Below are 19,938 nucleotides of genomic sequence, written 5' to 3' on the forward strand. Positions count from 1 at the left end.
ACAACGAGATAAAACCCCTTCAAACTTCAAAACGACACATTCATAAGAGTGTCTGTTATCTGAAAACTCATTTATCAGCATCCATTGAGTGCCAATAAAGATTTCAACACTTTGTTTGGCTTTAGTGTGCGATAAGCTCTGTCCACACTTGCTTTTCTTTATTCAATTCATTTCTCTGTCAGTCATTCAAATAGTTTTGAGTTCTCAAAAGTTCTTAAAGGAACAGTTCACCAAAATTCTGTTATTGTTTATGGAACATGAAGATTTTTAAGTTGTTCCTTTGTGAACACCTGTTTGAGATTTTCCTTCCATAACATGTCTTCTTTCAGACAGGAGAAAGAAAGCATCCCAAATACACATTTAAGTGTTTATTACACTTTATCTGTGTCGGTAAGTTTCAATTAATTCACATCTTTCAAGAGTGCTTTAAAAACATCAAAAAAAGTTTCTCTCTCTCTCTCTTGCATTGAGCCAGAACTCTGAACGTTTGCAGTTTGTTTGTTCATATGGCATTTTGGCTGTGGACATTATTTTCTGATTTATGGAGTGATAAAAAAAAAAGATATCCAAAGGCGTATCCAAAAAACCTTTAACTCAACAAAATGGAGAATTTAAATCTGGATTTTATACAATTTCAGTTCTGGAAATTTATGCATATTTTAATTAGATGATGCCTCATTTGATTATACGTACATAACATTTTAGAAAATGTGTAATACAAAACAATAGTCTTAATACTGTGAGGCTTTCGCCTTAGAATTGTATGCAAGTACTGACAAATAGTAACATCAACTAGAAAAGTATATGAAATCATATCACTTTTTGCAAAGCAGTGATCATTCTGTGGTTGTTTAATATCGGTGGCGAACATTAATTTGAGACCGCAGGCAGGAAATGAGAACTAGTCTGACCCTCTGATCAAGTTTAATGTCCACCTGTCCACACTGTTCCTCTGTCCTGCTATACGACATATTAGATTTGGCCCACGGTGATTAATTACGGAATGGTTCAGGGACCCAAAACTCCAGAGCCACATAGTAATTTCAGACAGATTGGGTTTCTAAACAGAATGGCTCCTTCAGGATGATCAGAGGTGGCTCGTGACCACTGAGACAAAAACTCCTAACAGAGCTCTGGATGAAGCTGAAATCTGAGAATAGGACAGGAATCTGTATGAGAAAACGTGCAGTGTGTGTGTGTGTGTGTGTGTGTGTGTGTGTGCTGGACCACAATAGAACTCACCTCTTGCTTCCTACATGCTCTCCTGTGGGCCACTGTAGTCTCTGAGGATTTTTGTGTTTACTCATAGTTGTTACTGTTTTTTTGTTTGTTTGTTTGCTTGTTTGTTTGTTTTAATACTGAAATGTATTTTTTTAATATTTAATATTTTAAAACATGGAAAAAATTGCCAAAAATATGTATTTGTAAAATATTTAATATATTTGAAATATACTTGAAATATATATATTTTTTCTGCTTATTCTACATGCGCACACCCACACCCACACACACACACACACACACATTATAATTTAAAATCAAAATATAAAATAATAAAAATATAAAGTTTTGACAATATAATAATATTAAAAAAATATTACTTTTTTAAAAAAGTATTATACAATTTATATTTTATAATTAAACAATCATTTTTGTTTTGAAATATTATATAAATATAATATTAAATATTAAATAAAATAATAAATAACAAAATGACCATACATTGCCACAATATTTACACAATTTATTTAAAATAATTGTAAAATACATCAGTGTATATGACATGCATAACACTGACACAAATTTTCTTGCCTCTAAAGTATCTTTTGTCATTTTAAACAGAATATATTGTCATTTTGGGAAAATCGATTTCTGCCATATAGGATACTACTGTGGTGGTCTGTCCTTTTCCATATGGTCCGAGCGCAGTCTCCGTGCACGGCAGCCGCCCGCTGTACCGCCTGACCCCACCGGCCGAGCTGAACAGATCCAGGCCTGCCACTTCTAATCTCGTCACCCAAGGTTGGATCCAAGAGCGCTACGGTTTCAAGCACCTAACAGAGAGCTTTTGTTTGAGATCAGGCAGGCCTGCAGGAATGAGGGAAGCCACAGGACAAGAAACTGGCCAGCAGAAATATGACCACGTCTGCCAATAAGACCAGTTAATGTGTAATAATACAGCTTTTCAATATGTCTTGTCATTCCACACTGCTACTATACTGTGATAGACACTGTACCAGCAGGTGGACATTACTACACTCCTCTAGTGCTCAAGTACATGCAAAGCATTTTTGTGAACCACTGATTTAAGATATCTTTTAACAGTACATGAACCTAATATTTATCCATTAGCAGGAAAACAAAAGCTAACCATATAGTCACACCTTATATAAGCTAACATATTTTACATGTAGTGGATTCAGGGTTTAATAATAAAACACACAGCATCATTGTAACATAATAGTACATATCAATCAAAACACACACACATAGTTCACATTGCAACAAAGAAAGCTTGTTGAGCTCGAGAGCTCTTTATAGCTTTGCTATGACAAATGTCCAATTAGCTCATCATTCTGTGAGAGGTTTATCACAGAAATGCATTTCAAGGCCTGCTGGTGTTTGTTACGTTGTAAAATAGGCTTGATGGGAACTGGCACACGCTACAGGAATGCAATCTACTTGCGAGATTCAAGCTGTTCAGTTTCTTCTATGAGACAGAAGCATTAGCTTTTGCAACACATACAGATACCATAGCACTTGAATAGACCATGCTACTCCAATTTAAACAGGACATGTAATTCCTAATGTTGTTGGCTTTCTTTCCTGAAAGACCCGGCAACATTTATGGTCCTCATTTAATCAATATTAAAATGCATAAATAAATAAACGGGAAAAAAATAGTTTTTACTTACTTTATTTATTTATTTTTTATACATTTTGTACATTTTTGTATACCTATTTTTGCTATAGTCATGGTTTGGGAATATTGTACTTTAAGGTCCTTTTAGATTATATTTTAATATAAATTTAAAAATCTAAAAACAGTAAAAAAAAAAAACTATATATATATATATATATATTTTTTTTTTTACTAAATATATTAAAAAACGATCAAAACTTAAATTAAAAAAATTATTACTTTATACACTATCATGAATAAAGAATAAATAAATATTAATATAAATCCATTTTTTTATTTTAATAAAAAATATGATTATACATGTCCCAATATTTATACAAACTATATAAGGAAATAAATAAATTAATTAATTAATTAATGAAAAGGAAAAGAAAGAAAAAACCCAAACCAGACTGTACAAACTGTAGCATTTTAGGGGCAATTTATGAATTTTATCCTATTAATTCTGTTTAAGAAATTGAAATACATTTTGAAAATATGATTTATAAAGACAATCAAAGCAAGTACTTAATAAACTGCACCATTATTTGTTTTTGATAAGAGTCACAAAATAAGCTTGAAAGCCAGGTCATCTTGACCAGCCAGGTCATCATGTTTCCAAGGGTGATAAATGAGAAAACCTGTAACTTCCTGCATGTGTTCCTCTGGCTCGGGTCTCTGTGTGATGTTGTGCAGGCTGGCTGTGCCCTCCACTGGTTGAGCTGCCTTACTGATTCCACCGCCGCCTGCTGGGCCAAAGGGATGATGGGGCAAACCATGAATAAAGATGCTTTTCATCCCAATTTCTGGTATAACAGTGAATGTGTAGAAGATATTTATTGTCATTTGTGCATTCTGATGCTTGAAGACACTGCAGATCCGATCTGAATATAAATTATGAATCATAATTGTGTCAGTACTCACCTGTGGTTTGATTGGTGGGAGTCGTTTGAATGGCAGGGGCTGGGGTTAGAAGTCCTGCCCCTAACCAGTATGGGGGCTGGAAGGGTATAAAATGTATTTTGGTGGCCAGTCAAGCATAAGGAAGTCAAAAGCACGTTTGCTGGTCACTTTATGTCTGCTGCACAGTTTCCCACATAGACCTGTGCTAAAGATGCTGTCACGGTAAGTCAATGACGATTGATTTATAACAACCAATATCTGACATCAGGGGATCAACTTATAGCTAACTGATCAATAATTGATTAAGATATGTCAAGAAGGAGCAGTGATATTAAGGGGAGTTTTACGTTTATGCATATAGCCAAAAGCAGCTTGCACTGAATTCAAAGTATATGCATTCAATCTCGCATTCCTTGGGAATCAAACCCATGACTTTGGTGTTTCCTGTGTTTTTTAATAGATTTGATGCATATGACTTATATCTTGTTATAGTTTAAAGTCTGTGTTACTCTAATCATTTGATGCTGGGAATCTCGTTGATGAATGTGATATCATGGCCAATAACCGAATACTTTAAAACATACTCAAAGCGAAGTATTACTTTTATCCATTGCTTGAGTTTTTCAAAAGCCCAATTGATGAATTTACTTTGTATGAAAGCGATAACTACATGAAAAATAATATTAAAAGCATGCATTCCTGAAGAGAATTGTTGGGTTTAATGCACATTTTAAGCTGCTTTTGAGAAAATGCATGATCAATTGCTAATTTCTTGTCTAGTGGTAAGTGTGACATAACATTACACAGCATCTTATTGTGTTTTCTGTGTCGAATTTGCTTCGCATGTGCTTATTCTGGACTCTTATCATGTCGCTTTCACAGAAATCTTGTAATTGCTTCAGTGGCTGTTGTGCTTCTGGCGTCCACCCTATCAACGGCTCCTGTTGAAGGTACGAGCTCTTTTCCCAGAGGGATTATTTAATGACACACTCTTATGTTCAACATAAAGCGCCCACGCGTCTTTACCCACTCATTAAACTGCTGGATTATGTCTCGGGACAGATAAGGAGCCTGAGGAAAATGACTTTGAGGCTGAAGAGGGTGAAGAAGAACTGTCTGAGGAGGAAGAGGGTAGGGGATGAAGTTCTTTTAGACGTTACCTCCTGATGAGAGCCGATCGTACCATATCAAGAAGCTCATATTGTGTGCAGGTTGACATTAGATGTGATCCTGCAAAAGGACAATATGAGAAGTTAACACTATAATGTTCAGGTTAAACAGTTTTAAAGTAAATCTCTTTTAAACCTTTTTTAAAGTCCGTTTAGCTTCATAAACTCATTTTTTACCACTATAAATGCATTAATGTGAGTAAAAAAAAAAAAAGCAAACAAAAGAGCATTTCACGTAAAACATATCAGTGAATCGTAAACTCTTTGGGCTCATATTATTCTGATAACAGTCAGCAGATCTGCGAGGGATTCGGGACAGAAAGAGGAGAAGGGCTAAACAAAGGAGCGGTTGTTATAAACTGTATCGATTTTCCCTTTTCTTTACAGATGATGATGACTCCAAAGGTCAGCATATGAAGGGTGGGTGACAAGTTCACAACTTACCACCATTGTGCAAAACCTCAGTCATCTTTAACAATCACATAATAAATCATAATTTACTTCAAAAGTCAGTCTTTCTTCATGAGGCTGAGCTATTCAAAACATTTGGGGTTCTGCCATAATCAGAAATTACACTTACAAAACGTACTGTGGTATTAGTTTTTGTATACTGTGTTTTTTGGACATGGGACCATTGGTAATAGTTCGTTTTTTTAAGCTTTTATATTATGATTTTAAAGTATGGTAACTATTAAGTATCATAGTATTTTTGGACATGACACCATGGTAAAACCATGTTTTTTGGACAATATATTCTTTTAAGTACTTTGGAGTATCACATTAATACCATGATATCACTAACATAATATAATATAGAACTTCAATATACCATGGTATTGAAATTCATGTACCATAATATTTCATATTGATATAGTATTTTTAAAGTTCGTACAAGAGTCCATGGATTTCAGTCCTATAGTATATTTTTCAAAATACCACAGTATTGCTATCTGATACAACCATGGTACCACAGTACTTTTTTGTATGGTAATTATGATTTGCTAGCATTAAAAAATTTGGGGTCTGTCTCTTATGCTCACCAGAAATACAGTAAAAACTAGAAAAGGTATTACCAATTAAAAGTCACATGACTTCTTCATTACACTGAAGAAACATTTCTAATTTGAATACATTTTGAAAACAATGCTTAATATTTTTACTGCCACTTTTGATCAGTTTAATGCATAATTTCTGTCAAAAACAAAATTGAATGACCCCAAATTGTTCAGCAGAGTTAATCGATAAATTACGGTGTTAAAATCTAAAGACTGATGTTACTCTATATTTAACATGTAGCAAAGATAAACATTTAGTTCTAATGTGGCAGCGACATTGCAAAAACTAAACTAAAATCAGATCTAAAATGCACATAAAAGACAATAAAATCAGCTTAAAATGTATACAAATGCTTTATACAAGATGCAAAACCCCTTAAGCACATGTAAAAAGAGTGTTAGTCCTTCCAGAAGCCACCTGACTGGAAGAGATTGATTGACCTGTGAGAAAAGATCTCTGGGAATCTTAAGAATATGGTTTTTGTTCCTCTCCCTTTTTTCCCAAAGGGGCCGGATCGCAGCAGGCCACCGCAGCACCCAAAGGCTCGGGTAAGGTGAAGCTAATCCTCTTTAGAGCTGGAGTCAGAGAACACTGAACCTCTCAGCACTGGAAAATAGTTCACTGGGTGCACCCTACTCAGTGAGCGAAGTCAATCAGTAATTAATCTGGTTAGGGATCAGGTATGTGGGGATTTTAGCCAAAGTGGCCTGAACGGCATTGCTCGATTTATTAATAATTGTGGAAAGACAAAACATCAGGTGCACACATCCGTGTAAAACACAGGCCTGTAGCGCAGTGAGATTGCATGTTTGTTGGGCCAATGTTTCAGGACCTTGTTTAGACTGAAGGGCTATTTTTCTCAAAGGTATGACTCCTGGCAGCGCCATTGCGGGCGAATCCCCAAACGGTAAGGAAAGTCTACTCGATAACGCAAAAACAAGTTCTGTACGGAGTGCATTAGCTTCTCATGGCCTCTGGTGAAAGGTGAATTTGTTGAAAGCTCAATGGCCACTTTTCAGGCCTTTCTGAAGTCCAATACATCTTTTGACAAAACCTTTGCTCTTGTTTCCCAGGTCAGAAACTTAATGGCGGCACTCAAACTGGCCAAGTCTGTAAGTGTGAACCTGATCTATCAGGGGCAAAACTTTCACACAAATCGTACTTTAGAAAAGCAACACTGACTGACCTTGGGCAGGAAATGCACTACAGAGCAACAATTTACGCACATGGCCATAGCCGAACATCAGAAGGGCAAATCTAGATATATCTGCTCTTTCATGGCCAATCAAGAACTAAACTAGTGTTTTTGTCATTACAGCATCAGGCAGCACATCAACAGCTTCAAACGGAGCAAATGGTGACCAGCATTTCAATCAGAATTTATTCAAACAGCCCTGCATCTAACTAAATAATATGTTCAAAATAAGCTAATAAATAAATGTTTTTTTTTGTTTTTTTCTGTTGCTGCTTTTGTGTAACAAATCATCCACAGATCTGGGTCAATGTTTAACTCTTACCGTGTAATTAGACATAAAATAATGTCAAACATTTGAAAGTTGGCTGAGAATATAACAAATAGTACAACTATTATCAGCCTGGCTCAGAGAAAGACAGAAATCAAATCTTTGTGGCAGCTGATAACGCAGTAATACTAAATTTCCCAACCTTATGGTTGTATAATGCAAAAATGCTACACAGTGCACATCATATTTTGTGATAAAGTGACATGCTAGGGCAAAATAGGCACTATCTTTGGAATCAGCAACCTAAAATTAGTAAGAAACAAGAGTTGGATTTCATTCAGAAAGTATGATGCAAGGTGGTGAGTAATTAATAAAATGTTGTTATTTAATTAAACTACTAACTGCATGCTATTGGATTACTGGAGCATTTTTAAGATTGACAGCAACGTTTCATCATCGTACGAAGAATTTTCTCTCAGTAAAGTTTCTGTGTGGGTTACAGGAAGTAACGGTAGAGACGGGTTCTCTCAGCCATCTGGCTCAAGTTCTCATGGTACTCTACCTGTTCATCTGCTGTAAATATGCTCTTCTTTTAACAAGTTTACTGCCTAATCACTGAAATTATTTCACTTACAGATGCAAGTTATGGTGGACAAGATGGGTCCAAATCAGAGATAGTTCCTCCAGGTACCTGATCACTGAATCTGGAATAGAATAGAATGGAATAGAATAGAATAGAATAGAAAAAGGTACACATGTATATGGCGTGGCATAAATACTATATACGCTAAAAATACTACTAGGTTTATTATGTAGTACATGCAATACTAAAATTAAATAAAATAATTAAATGTTATATTAAATAATAATATAATATAATAATTTACATAAACAGCAAATCAAAAATTTGAGGTCAGTAATTATTTGAAAAAAGTCTGTTGTGAATACAAAGGCTGCATTTAATAAAAAAATACTGTAAAAACAGTATTACTGATATATATATATATATATATATATATATATATATATATATATATATATATATATATATATATAGTTGCAATTAACATTTTTCTATTTGAATGTAATTCATTACTGTGATGCTAAGTTTTCTATGTCACCATTCATTCTGCATTCATATCTTGGTGGAAAGTACGGTGGCCGAGAGAGCTCAACACGCTGCAACTTAAGAAAACACATGCAAACTGAAAAAACACCAGCAGATGAAGAAAACATCTGCATTAGTAACATGTGCATATAACAAAACGCGCTGCAAATCATCACAGAACATGCACATTAAGAAACAATTAATGAATCATTGCAAATTTATTTTCCTCAACCTTTTAAATTATATTTAGCTGAGGATATCAAAGTTAACCATCTTAAGAAACGTTTTACATTTAATCATGTAATTATTCAGCTTATTTAGGCTAATAATATCCAAAATATAAAGGAATCATGCAATCAGGGTGTAAAAAAAAAAAAAAAAAAATTCACCTTTCAGTTCACCAACAACCCCACTGACCAGTAGCCACTGCACAATAAGCAAATCCCAGCCTGGTCCGACATTTTTTGGGGTCTCCTTGAAACATTTCCTTTGTGGTCAGTGCTATTTGCAGCAGGATTTGCAGCGTTTCTTAATTTGCATGTGTTGTAATGATTTGCAACACTAGTGTTGTCAAATTGATGAAGATGTTTTTTTTTTTTATTTGCTGATGTTTTTTTCAAATTGCATGTTTTCTTAAGTTGCAGCGCATTGAGCTCTCTCGGCCACCGTAGGGAAGAGTTATAGATTTTTTTTCAGGATTTTCTGATGAATAGAAAGTACAGCATTTAGTTGGAACAGAGATCATTTGTAACCTTACAAATGTCTTTACTGCTACTTGCATCCTTGCTGCATGAAAGTATTAATTTCGTAAATAATAATAATAATAAACTGTTAAACAGTAGTGCATAAAATGAAGAATGCTAATGAAAATTGTTCTCAGGTGTAGGAGCTGGAGGAGCAGCTGCTACTGGAGGTTCAGGATCTAAAGTCCCTGGTAATGACATTTAGAAACACGATTGAAATATTGTCCGAAATATGATACTAAATATAAAATAAATAAAAAACTTGCAGCTCTAGAGAAACCCAATATGTTTAATGTGTTTCATCCACAGATGGGGGCGTCCATTCAGTGTCCATTTCTTTAGGTAAGAGTTGTTCTGTTTATGTTAAGGCAATCGCAGCTTATAATATGTGTCATGCACATAAAGTCTAAATATAGCCAAAGGCCTATTAATACTGTAATATTCTAATCTTGGTCATGCAAATATGGTGGTTCATCTTTTATTTACTTCACAAAGAGATATTTTCTTCAATCTCACAGTGCCATCGGGTCAAGGGCCATCAGACCATATAGCAGCAGGTCATGGGTCAACAATGTTATCCAGCCACACTTTTGACCGACCTGCAGCAGGACAGACATCGGAAAGTGTGGGTGTAGTTTCCTCTGAGGTGCAATCCCAGCCTACAGGTATTTCATTCAAAAACAGGGGAAATTTACTGAAAATGTACTGACCCTCAGGCCATCCAAGTTGTAAATGAGCTTCTTCATGAGAGAAAAGAAATTTACCATCAATTTCTCACCAATGGAACCTCGGGTGCCGACAGAGAGTCTTAACAATAAACATAAACATAAAAATAATTCACATGACTCTAGGCCATTATTGTAAAATTACATGTTTGTAAAAAAAAAAAAAACTAATCCATTGTTAACCAGTTTTTAACTTCAAATTAGACTGGAGTTGTGTGGATTATTGTGATGTTTTTATCATCTGTTTGGACTCTCATTCTGACGGCACCCATTCACTGCAGATGATCCACTGGTGAGCAAGTGATGTGATCTTATACATTTCTCCATTATTTTGATGAATGAACAAACTAATCTACATCTTGGATGTCCCAGTGGTGAGTAAATTCACAGCAAATGTTCATTTTTGGGTCAACTATTCCTTTAAAAATAAATGTACATGAATTAATTATATATAAAGGCTTCAAGTAAAAGTTGTACAATTATAATCCTCTTTGCATAGGATCAGAGGGATACGCTCCACATACAGATGGCTCACAGTATGAAAATGGTATGTGTATAACAGATCTCACTATTGCATCTCATGGGGCTGATTTCTTACTTCTTAAATGCTGTACACACTTATACATAAACAGATCTTATATTCTTTCATTAGGGGAAACCACTTACGATGGATCTCAAATCGAGTCTCCAGGTGATAAACATCAAAGCTTACCAAATGTTTTCTGTTAAATGATAATTGATGTCATAATTATGTATGTTTTATCTTGTACATTTAGAAATTCCCGAGATAGAATCTAATGGTGAGTCTTAATGCACAGCAAACAATACTGTGCATCATATTAATCAGAATGAGCGATTTAGTCATTTTAATCGGGTTCTTCTCACAGGTAATGGACACAAACAACTACTGAACGGAGGAGAAACAGGATTTACAGGTGATGAAACACTGAATACTTTGTTTTTAATTAACTGGCATTTCATACAGCATGAAAAAAGATTTTTTTTTTAAATCTCTGATTTTAACCTGATGTTTTTGATGCAGGCGTGGATCATTTCATGGAAGGCACATCTCAGATTCAAGAAGCAGGTGGAAAAACATGATTTAAAATCCGACCACGGAAGAACCATTCATTTCTGAGATAAAAATATACTTACATTGTTTTCAGTTCAGAAATTCTCGTCGTTGTTTGTTTCATGTGCGTTGCAGGTGGTTTTGATTCATTTGGCACAAGCTCTCACCTGGAAACGACAGGTAAACATCAGCTGAACTCTGAACGCCCTACAAAAGCAAAATACATTTAGTCAAGATTGAGTTATTGAGTCCAAAAACCAAAACTGTAATCAAAAGCACCAACACTACTGCTGAAAACTTTGGGGACCAGTAATATATAAATATTAACAACACCTTAAATTGATACCAGAAGCGACAGACATTTTTAATTTTACATTTCAAATAAAAAAAATTATTTTGATCATTCTATTTGTCACTGAATCCTTAAAAATGCATTAACTGTTTTCAATGTTTAAATGTTTCTTGAGCAGCAAATTAGTATATTAGAATGATCTCTGAAGGATCATGTGACACTGAAGACTGGAGAAATGATGCAAAAAAAAAAAAAAAAAATATATATATATATATATATATATATATATATATATATACAACTTTGCCATAATAGGAATATATTATATTCTAAAATTATTAAAATGAAAAAAAGTAATTCTAAATTGTAATCATATTTGAAAATATTATAGTTTTTACAGTATTTTCGATTTTTCAAAAACATTAAAACTATTTCAATCACCCCAACTTTAAAACCAAAGTGTAGAAATTCAACACCAAAGACATCTATACATGTTCTCTAAACAATAATGTGAGCGTCAGAACATACTGTGTATATTAGGAACTCAAACATATCACTGCAAAATGTAATTGCAGGCGTGATAGATCAGTCAAGCCATGACTTCCTTGTTGACTTAATGGGTGAGCATTTCTTCATTCTCATTAATTAATGGAAGGAATACAGAATGTAGAATGGACACAGACTGTCTCCCTCTACAGGTGGAATAGGAGAGAGCTTTGGTCCAGACACTCAAACAGACGGGCTAGGTACGCTTTTAGACCTCTTAGACACTCCTCCAGACGTTCCACCCACATGCCTAGTAACTGACGCTGTCTCAACAGATCACATGGGACTCGCATTTCAGGTGGATTCGGCAGGTGAGCGTCCAATTCAAGTCATCCATTTTTTTTTTACTTAAACAGAAAGGCTTGATGTTTATGGCTTTTGAGCTGCAGACACCAGAATTGCTTTCTGCTGATCTCATTGGCGTTGTAACAGACAGGAAAGCCCACACTAGTTAAGTTGACTTGATTTACTTTAATGCCCATGCTGTGAAATGGCTCCTTCCCTCATTCTGTCACACTCTAATTATGAGCCGCGCTGACTGAATAAACTGAATAAACCAGCCAGATTCTGTTCTCTGCCTAATAATTTATAGAAAGATGACTGGTGTGAATCAAAGCTGTCTTTTTTCTCTCTCACCGGTTCTTCTTTTCAGCTGCTGGCCTGAGTCCAGGGCACCCATCCAGTGGCGGTCCGGTTCTAGACGCTCCTCCAGGTAACGGCTGCTGGCTGCCTCTCTGTGCTCCTTTAGGTCCTGTAAATTTAGAGTGCTTTTACCTCAGTAGCCGTGGGATTATTCCAGCACACGTCTTACAAACCCTGTCAGACTTTCAGTCGTGACATTTGCTCCAAAGTTAGCAAAATGACAACTTTCAGAGACATTTTCAGTGTCACGAGAGGTCACTGGGGTTTCATGCATCTGTATGAACTACACAGATTGATCACTGAAGTCAAAACTCAACTCACTGAATGAGTGTAGAAGCTTTTAGATGGATAGATAGAGCAACTGATTGAATAAAAGAACGACATAACTATAGATAGATATTTCAATATGTCTAGAAACCAATCAATTTCATTGCTAATCGTCTCTTGTTCTGTATACCAGACTCTCCCGGACTGGATTACCTGTTTGTTGACAATGGGAACGGTGATTATACCCATTCAGTCAGTAAGTTAAGTATTAATCTGTTTCCTCGCATTAAATTAGGAATAGTATATTATGTTAATAGAGTCTTTCTAATAATATATTTTATAATATCTCCAGGCATTTCTGATAATGGAGCCCAATCAAAATCACCAGCTGATACAACAGGTAAACTGATGTTAAACAAAATGCTCACCAAAAGTCCCTCGTGGTTTGGTGGAAAGAGACTTGAAGCGCTGGAACTGAAAGTGTGTCAAATCTTAATTGGGACTGATATTTACAGATTCATCTGTGGTCTTTGACACAATGTCACATCCGGATCATTTCTTCACAGACTATTCAGGTAAGACAACTATTCTAGTAAAACTCTGCAATAAGAAATATTTCACACCCAACACCTACTGTATTCATAATGCTAAATTGTCTCCAAATCTGTTTACATTTTCAGCAAAAGTTTCTTTTTAGCGAACTGTTCCTTTAACTTTAGTTAATACAATAGCTAACTAACTAACTAACTAACTAACTAACAATAGGTAGTATATTTCTTACAGCATTTATTCATCTATTTAAATGTTAGTTAATAAAAATGCTATTGCTGGTTGTTTATTCAAAGTGCATTAACCTTGATTTTGAAAATGTTTAAGTGGATGACGAAAACAAAAATGTACAATATTTCTACAGCATTTATGTTAACGTTAGCTATAGTGTTAAAAAAAATTCATCAACTAACAACGAACAATACTTCTACAACATTATTAATAATTTAATTTTAATTTAACTAATGTTAACAAACGGTGCTTAATGGTAAAGTATCACCGCTTTTTTCAATTAAAAATTAATACCAAAACAAAACAACTGGAAGCATGATATTTCTCCATTGTGTTGTTGTTCTCAGATGGTTGGGTGGATAATAATGGTGCAGATTTACCCGAAACAAACGGTAAGCTCCAGTAAATAATAATTACCTTACTCTGCTGGAAAATCCAAATTAATCCAGCTGAAGGATATCTTTGCAGGGATTTCATCATACAGTATTGACACATAATTCATTACTGCATTACAGGAAATGGAAACGGTCGGCACAAACCTGTGGTAGACATACAGAAAGGTATGTTGAAATATAAAAACATATGAAACCTATAAACGAGAGCAAACTGCAGTGTGTGTCTGGATTTGTTCACAGGTGACCCTCAAGGCGTTCATCTCGACATCAGTATGTATTTAGCAATAAAACACACACAACTAATCAACACACTATCACAACGTTATATTACTGACAGACTACTATCCTGGAATCGATGTGAATATTCCCAAATGTCTTTCCAAACAGGCGGAACAGGCCATCAGGACGCTGCAACGGCGATGCATCACACAGCTGGTACTATATCACCCGCTTCTATGACATCACTGAAAGTCAATTGATTTGTTAGCCATAATTCAATTTTTATGCGTCTTCTCTTGGCTAGTCGGTCTCTAAAGGTGGGGTTGTGTGGGTTTACCAAATGCTTGTGCTCAATACGGAAAATATTTCTCATGGCAGGTTTAAAGCCATGAAATCAAATATCAGTTTTTTTTGGCTTTTAGTTCACATCACATCATTATGCTAGCGTGCTCCTGAAAGTTAACACAATTCACAAATATGCACATTTGATATGTCAAATTTTATTTAAATAGTTATAAATAATACTTATTGGCTATTAAAAAGGGGCGTGCTCTCTAATATGATCATACAAATGTCTCGATTCAACAGGAAATACATCAGATTACAAAATTGCTTGCCAGGTGACTCTATGGGGTCTATAACAGCCAATACTTTATAACAAACTAAATCCATAGACAAATGATTGCAATTATTAATTTGCTAATGAACAAAATAACACTTGACACCATAAACATTCATTTAGTGCTATTTCGCTTCAGACTATTAACATGCAAAAAACATTTAAGAGTTTATTATTCTTTATTTGCATTTCAAAACAAATTGTTAAAAGCCATTTTCTCATGCATTTATTAATTCAACTGGGATTTATGGTGATATCTATTCATCTAAAATCTAAGGTATCGGAGAAGACAAGCCCAGAATGCCTTGAGATGAGCACAACAAATAAACCTATCCAAAATGACTTGAAAGATACATAGGCCTACCTTTCCTTTGTTTCCATAAATACTGAAATGTATTTATAAAATGAAATTAATGCTTGTGCTTAAATATTAATCTATTTAACTCTATTTAACTTGCTGTTTTTTGCAGTTGGTGCACTTGATCTAAACGACCACACTCTCAGTCCCTACACAGACACCACTGGTAAGCAACCGTCTGGAACCCTGTTTCCGTCATGGATTTAAAAAAATAAATAAATAATGTTGTTAACTGTGGCTTTTTATCTCAGTTCACACTTTCTCACAATTCTGAGGGGAAAAGAGGTCCGAATTGCAAGATATAAACACAGAAATCTGATATCTTCTCAATTCTGAGTTTACATCTCACCATTCTGACATTTTTCTCCCAATTCTAAATTTAGATGTCGATTATTTTTTAACTATTTGTATGTAGAGCACTTTGAAATACCATTGTGTTTGAAATATGCTGTATGAATAAACTCGCTTGCCTTCTCAAAGGATTTGACGGTGTCATTGGTGCAGGAGCGCAGACAGATATGGCAGGTATTATCTTTGATGTTTACTAAACATATTTTATAAAATACACCGTGAATGAGAGTGAAAGCAGCATTGGTCTGTGTGCATGTACCTGTAATAACGGAGCTGATGTTGTGATCAGGTGCAGGAGGTGATCCAGCGACTGACGGACAGACTTTAACAGACATGACAGGTGAGTGCACCACATTATGCAAAGGAGTAATTCAAATAAATATGAAATATTTATTATATGCTGTTTCCTGTTATTCAGGGCAGGGACATTTAGCTGTGACAGATGGCATGCCAAATTACACGGGTAACCACATCTGCTCAGCACATGCAGACATGTGTCAGTCAATCACTCATGCGAGGGTTTTAATGTGAAGTGTGTGTTTCTGAAAAGCAGATTCTGTGCGTGCGACTGGGACTGGATTTACAGGTGAGTGACCTTTAGATTGTATTAATAAATCAGAATGAGCAAGGCACAGATAATATAAAGGTACTGTGTGTTAAGTAAATATGGGTATAAGTATGCAATAATGATCTGAACTAACAAACGGTATGATTTTTATTTTGCCATTTCAAATGTTCTTGTCAAACTTTCAGATGCCTCAGACACACATAGTAGCATGGTTCAGACAGACCTACCAGGTAAATTACGTTTGAAAACATCTGCCTCATCAGGTGGACTAACCATCCAGGTAAGCTGCCCTTATAAAAATGTACCATGGTAAACGTAGTTTCTGCAGAAAGAATGACAAAGATACTGAAAGTCTGTTTGAAGAAAATGTATATCATTTCACAGTACAATAACAGGGTATTTTGGTGGAAACTATGATTATCAAGGTCAATTTTTGCAAGGGTTTGCTTACAAAGCAGAAATTGTGTTAAACGTTTATTAAAAGTTACAAATGAAACAAACCTTTCTATAACTCAACTTCAGTCACAGGGGATCCATTCACAGGGGTTTCCTCACAGACAGATGCCATGGGCACAGGTGGGTGACACACACATGCATGGTTTGCACACACTATAAGGAAAAGATATATTCTCAAATTTGTACATTTTTATTTTTAACCCCTTAACTGTCATTCACATTTTTCAACATTGACTTTGTAGTGCACGATCCAAACTTAGATTTTTATAATTCATGAATGAAAATATTCTGTAACATGATATTGATGTACCATGTACATGGTAATGCAATGTCTGATTTTAAAATGGGTTTTAAAGGATGAATTTTGAGATTTTAAGTTTTCAGTCGATATTTAATTTCTGATGATTTCTAAAATGTGATAGAGAAAAAGGCAACAAAGAAGTCTTTCTTTTTAAACAAAAGGTCAAAACTCCAGTTATAATTTAGATTTTTGAGGGTGCACTCTTGTCATAAATTAATCGATTACTTTTCCTACCTAATTTTTTACAAACAAACATTGGTAAAGTATATATTTGGGAGTCTTAGACCTTTCCAACGATATATAGTTTGTCAAGAATAGATTAGATTTAATATATATATATATATATATATATATATAAAATTTGCAGATGTGTTAAATATATATATACATACACACACACACCAAGTTCTGAAACTCTAGTTGGTGTAGGTTGATGGTTGGTTCTAGTTGGTTCCGTAACTTAACTGATGATATTCTTAGCATTAAATGACTTGTCACAAGCTAATTGGTTCATGTTGCATACACAGCCAATGAGCTTGCTGCTTTCCATTTAAATAGCTGATTAACATTCACTTGAGCATTGCAGCACACTTTCAGAGTTCCTCTGAAACCCTCCACCTTCCCCAGCTCCACCTGTATAGATCTTCTTCAGGGTATTTTATATGATAATTGTGCAACAGCAGTACCTCTTAAATACTCACAGCACCATATTGGCTTATGTATAGGCAGTAACAAGTTCCTGTGCTTGCTTGCAACATTCAGCAGCAATAATCTACAAATACACTACAGTAATAACCAACAGCATTTCAGCAGCAGCAGCATAGCAGATCTTTTCCACCAAAACCTATTACATTAACATTGTAATAACCATTACCATGCTAAAATTTTCTGAGAGTTCTCATGATAGAAGTAAATATATATATTATGCTAAATGCATATACATATATATATATATACACACACACACACACACACACACACACACACATATATATATATATATATATATATATATATATATATATATATATATATACATATACATATATATATACATATACATATACATATACATATACATATATATATATATATATATATATATATATATATATATACACACACACATATATATATATATATATATATATATATATATATATACATATATATACATATACATATATATATATATGTGTGTGTGTGTGTGTGTGGTTGTGTGTATGTGTATGAAATGAATGAATTACACTTCATCTCTAAACCTGCTTTATCTGCAAAACTGTTCATCAAAGTAATGAACAGGTCAAATTCATCAAATCAGTTGTTAACCTGGTTTGTTTTCTTGTAACAGGCCAACCTGGTGCTACAGAACAAACACAGACAGCTGGTAAGCTTCATGAGAGTTCAGTCACATGATTTATGATTCATTCTGAGGATCTGTATCTTGCTTTCACCTCAAAGTTATGTCAAACCTGTCAAGCAAACGTATCGTTCATAAAACTGAATGAAAAAAAAAATCTAAAGTAGAAATTAAATAGTGAATACCTTGCGAAAAAATGTATGTCTATGTCTCCTGTGCTGATGAACAGATGCTCAACAGCTCTTCTCTTTTCTCTGTTTTGCTTGTTCTGTCCAGTATCAGCAGGTGAACAGTACCACACATCTGGTCAGGGTTTTGAAGGTGGGTCTGAAATTCTCCATGGAGACTATTCATGTTGAAAATTCTGTCAAATTCATATATTCAGCAGAAGCATCACAAAACAAATGGCCCAAATCATCTTGAAAATGTTAAGTTGTACCCACTCATCTTTAATAGAAACATATTATGTATCTTATTTTAAGACACACTAACCTTTAAAAGTTTCGGGACTGACACCAATGTTGGTAGCACTTTATTTTACAGTCCTTTTCCTCATGTACATACTATGCACTTATTATAGTAATTACAATAACTATGTAATAACTAGGTACTAACCCTGAACCTACCCCTAAACCTAACCCTAGCCCATGTAGTTACCTTGTGTTACCAGAACTTTCTCAGATAAATACACTGTAATTACACTATAAGTACATGTTAGTACACGTACTGTAAAATAAAGTGCAACCCCAATGTTTTAAAGAGTAGTGTATGTAAGGGCAGAAAGCACATAATATGAATACATTTCGGTTTCATGTTTCTCGAAAAATGCTTAGAGTTTGGCACCAGATTGAAAGCTTAAATCAAAACTTTGCTGCTAGCAAACGTCTGTCCTGCTAGTTTGGCCTCAATTATCTGATCTCTGCGCTTTTTGAAAGGTGCAGAAAATGTGGAACTGGAAGATACCTGCTGACTTCCACATGAAGCCGCGAGTGAGGTTTCTGCGTTACAGATTTCAGTGTACGGACCCGTACGCCTGGCAGAGGAACCGTGAACCCGCCCGCTAGACTTTAGCTCTCCTTTGTGTGCGTGTCCGTTTGTTTTATTTTTGACTATTTAAACATTCAGAGAATACTGTAACTTAATGTTTTATTGCGCCTGTTAATAAAAGTGCCCTGTAAGTATTTTATTCATTGGTACAACAAAAGAAAAGTCAAAGGAGTCAAATGGAGAGAAAAAAAAAATGGCTTTGTAAATTCAATGTTCGTTTTCCCCTATAAATGTAGCCACTGTATTTTCTAGCCTAGATGTTTAAGAAATATTCTTTACAAAAGTCACAATTTGTATATTGCTGAATGTATGTCATACGAAGATAATCTTTACATTAAATTGAACATCTATTTTGAACATCAAATTCAAATACTTGTCATTTTACCCGAGAAAGCGCATAACTTTGTGGAACCAGTTCAGGTATTTGGAAAAAGGCAAGTGGTCCAAGGTGTTTAAAGGACAAGTTCGCCGATTTTCAACCAATTTTGTATTGTCACAATGTAAACAATGCATATTCTTTTTTTAATGTCACCTAAAAAGACATCCCCCATCTACCGGCCTTGTGTGAAAACTACTATGAAAACCCGAATGGAAGC

General features: G+C 34.8%; 1 protein-coding gene across 1 annotated transcript; it reads left to right on the forward strand.

The window, feature by feature from the left end:
• The first annotated feature begins 3,766 nt into the window (after window positions 1-3,766).
• Window positions 3,767-19,691, forward strand: LOC113061932 (uncharacterized PE-PGRS family protein PE_PGRS54-like). Its single transcript, XM_026231445.1, has 39 exons — window positions 3,767-4,027; window positions 4,688-4,755; window positions 4,868-4,936; window positions 5,362-5,394; window positions 6,537-6,578; window positions 6,896-6,937; window positions 7,104-7,142; window positions 7,349-7,387; window positions 7,996-8,046; window positions 8,130-8,180; window positions 9,482-9,536; window positions 9,649-9,686; window positions 9,863-10,009; window positions 10,569-10,616; window positions 10,722-10,760; window positions 10,846-10,869; window positions 10,957-11,004; window positions 11,112-11,156; window positions 11,277-11,321; window positions 12,009-12,053; window positions 12,132-12,179; window positions 12,255-12,290; window positions 12,632-12,691; window positions 13,082-13,144; window positions 13,241-13,288; window positions 13,404-13,463; window positions 14,016-14,060; window positions 14,184-14,228; window positions 14,451-14,498; window positions 15,372-15,425; window positions 15,740-15,784; window positions 15,900-15,950; window positions 16,029-16,073; window positions 16,164-16,196; window positions 16,364-16,408; window positions 16,701-16,754; window positions 18,287-18,322; window positions 18,572-18,616; window positions 19,231-19,691. The coding sequence occupies exons 1-39, from the start codon at window positions 3,918-3,920 to the stop codon at window positions 19,263-19,265; spliced, it is 1,974 nt and encodes a 657-aa protein (XP_026087230.1). The 5' UTR covers window positions 3,767-3,917; the 3' UTR covers window positions 19,266-19,691.
• The last annotated feature ends 247 nt before the right edge of the window (window positions 19,692-19,938 follow it).

This window comes from Carassius auratus, chromosome 44 (genome assembly GCF_003368295.1).
Source record: "Carassius auratus strain Wakin chromosome 44, ASM336829v1, whole genome shotgun sequence".
Lineage (NCBI taxonomy): Eukaryota > Metazoa > Chordata > Actinopteri > Cypriniformes > Cyprinidae > Carassius > Carassius auratus.

What these genes read in the sequence shown, in the direction of transcription:
- LOC113061932 (XM_026231445.1), top strand. Translation starts at nt 3,918, where the DNA reads ATGTATTTTGGTGGCCAGTCAAGCATAAGGAAGTCAAAAGCACGTTTG. An exon ending in ATCAACGGCTCCTGTTGAAG is followed by an intron (nt 4,756 to 4,867) that starts GTACGAGCTCTT and finishes GTCTCGGGACAG; the next exon opens with ATAAGGAGCCTGAGGAAAAT. An exon ending in AGCGCAGACAGATATGGCAG is followed by an intron (nt 15,785 to 15,899) that starts GTATTATCTTTG and finishes TGTTGTGATCAG; the next exon opens with GTGCAGGAGGTGATCCAGCG.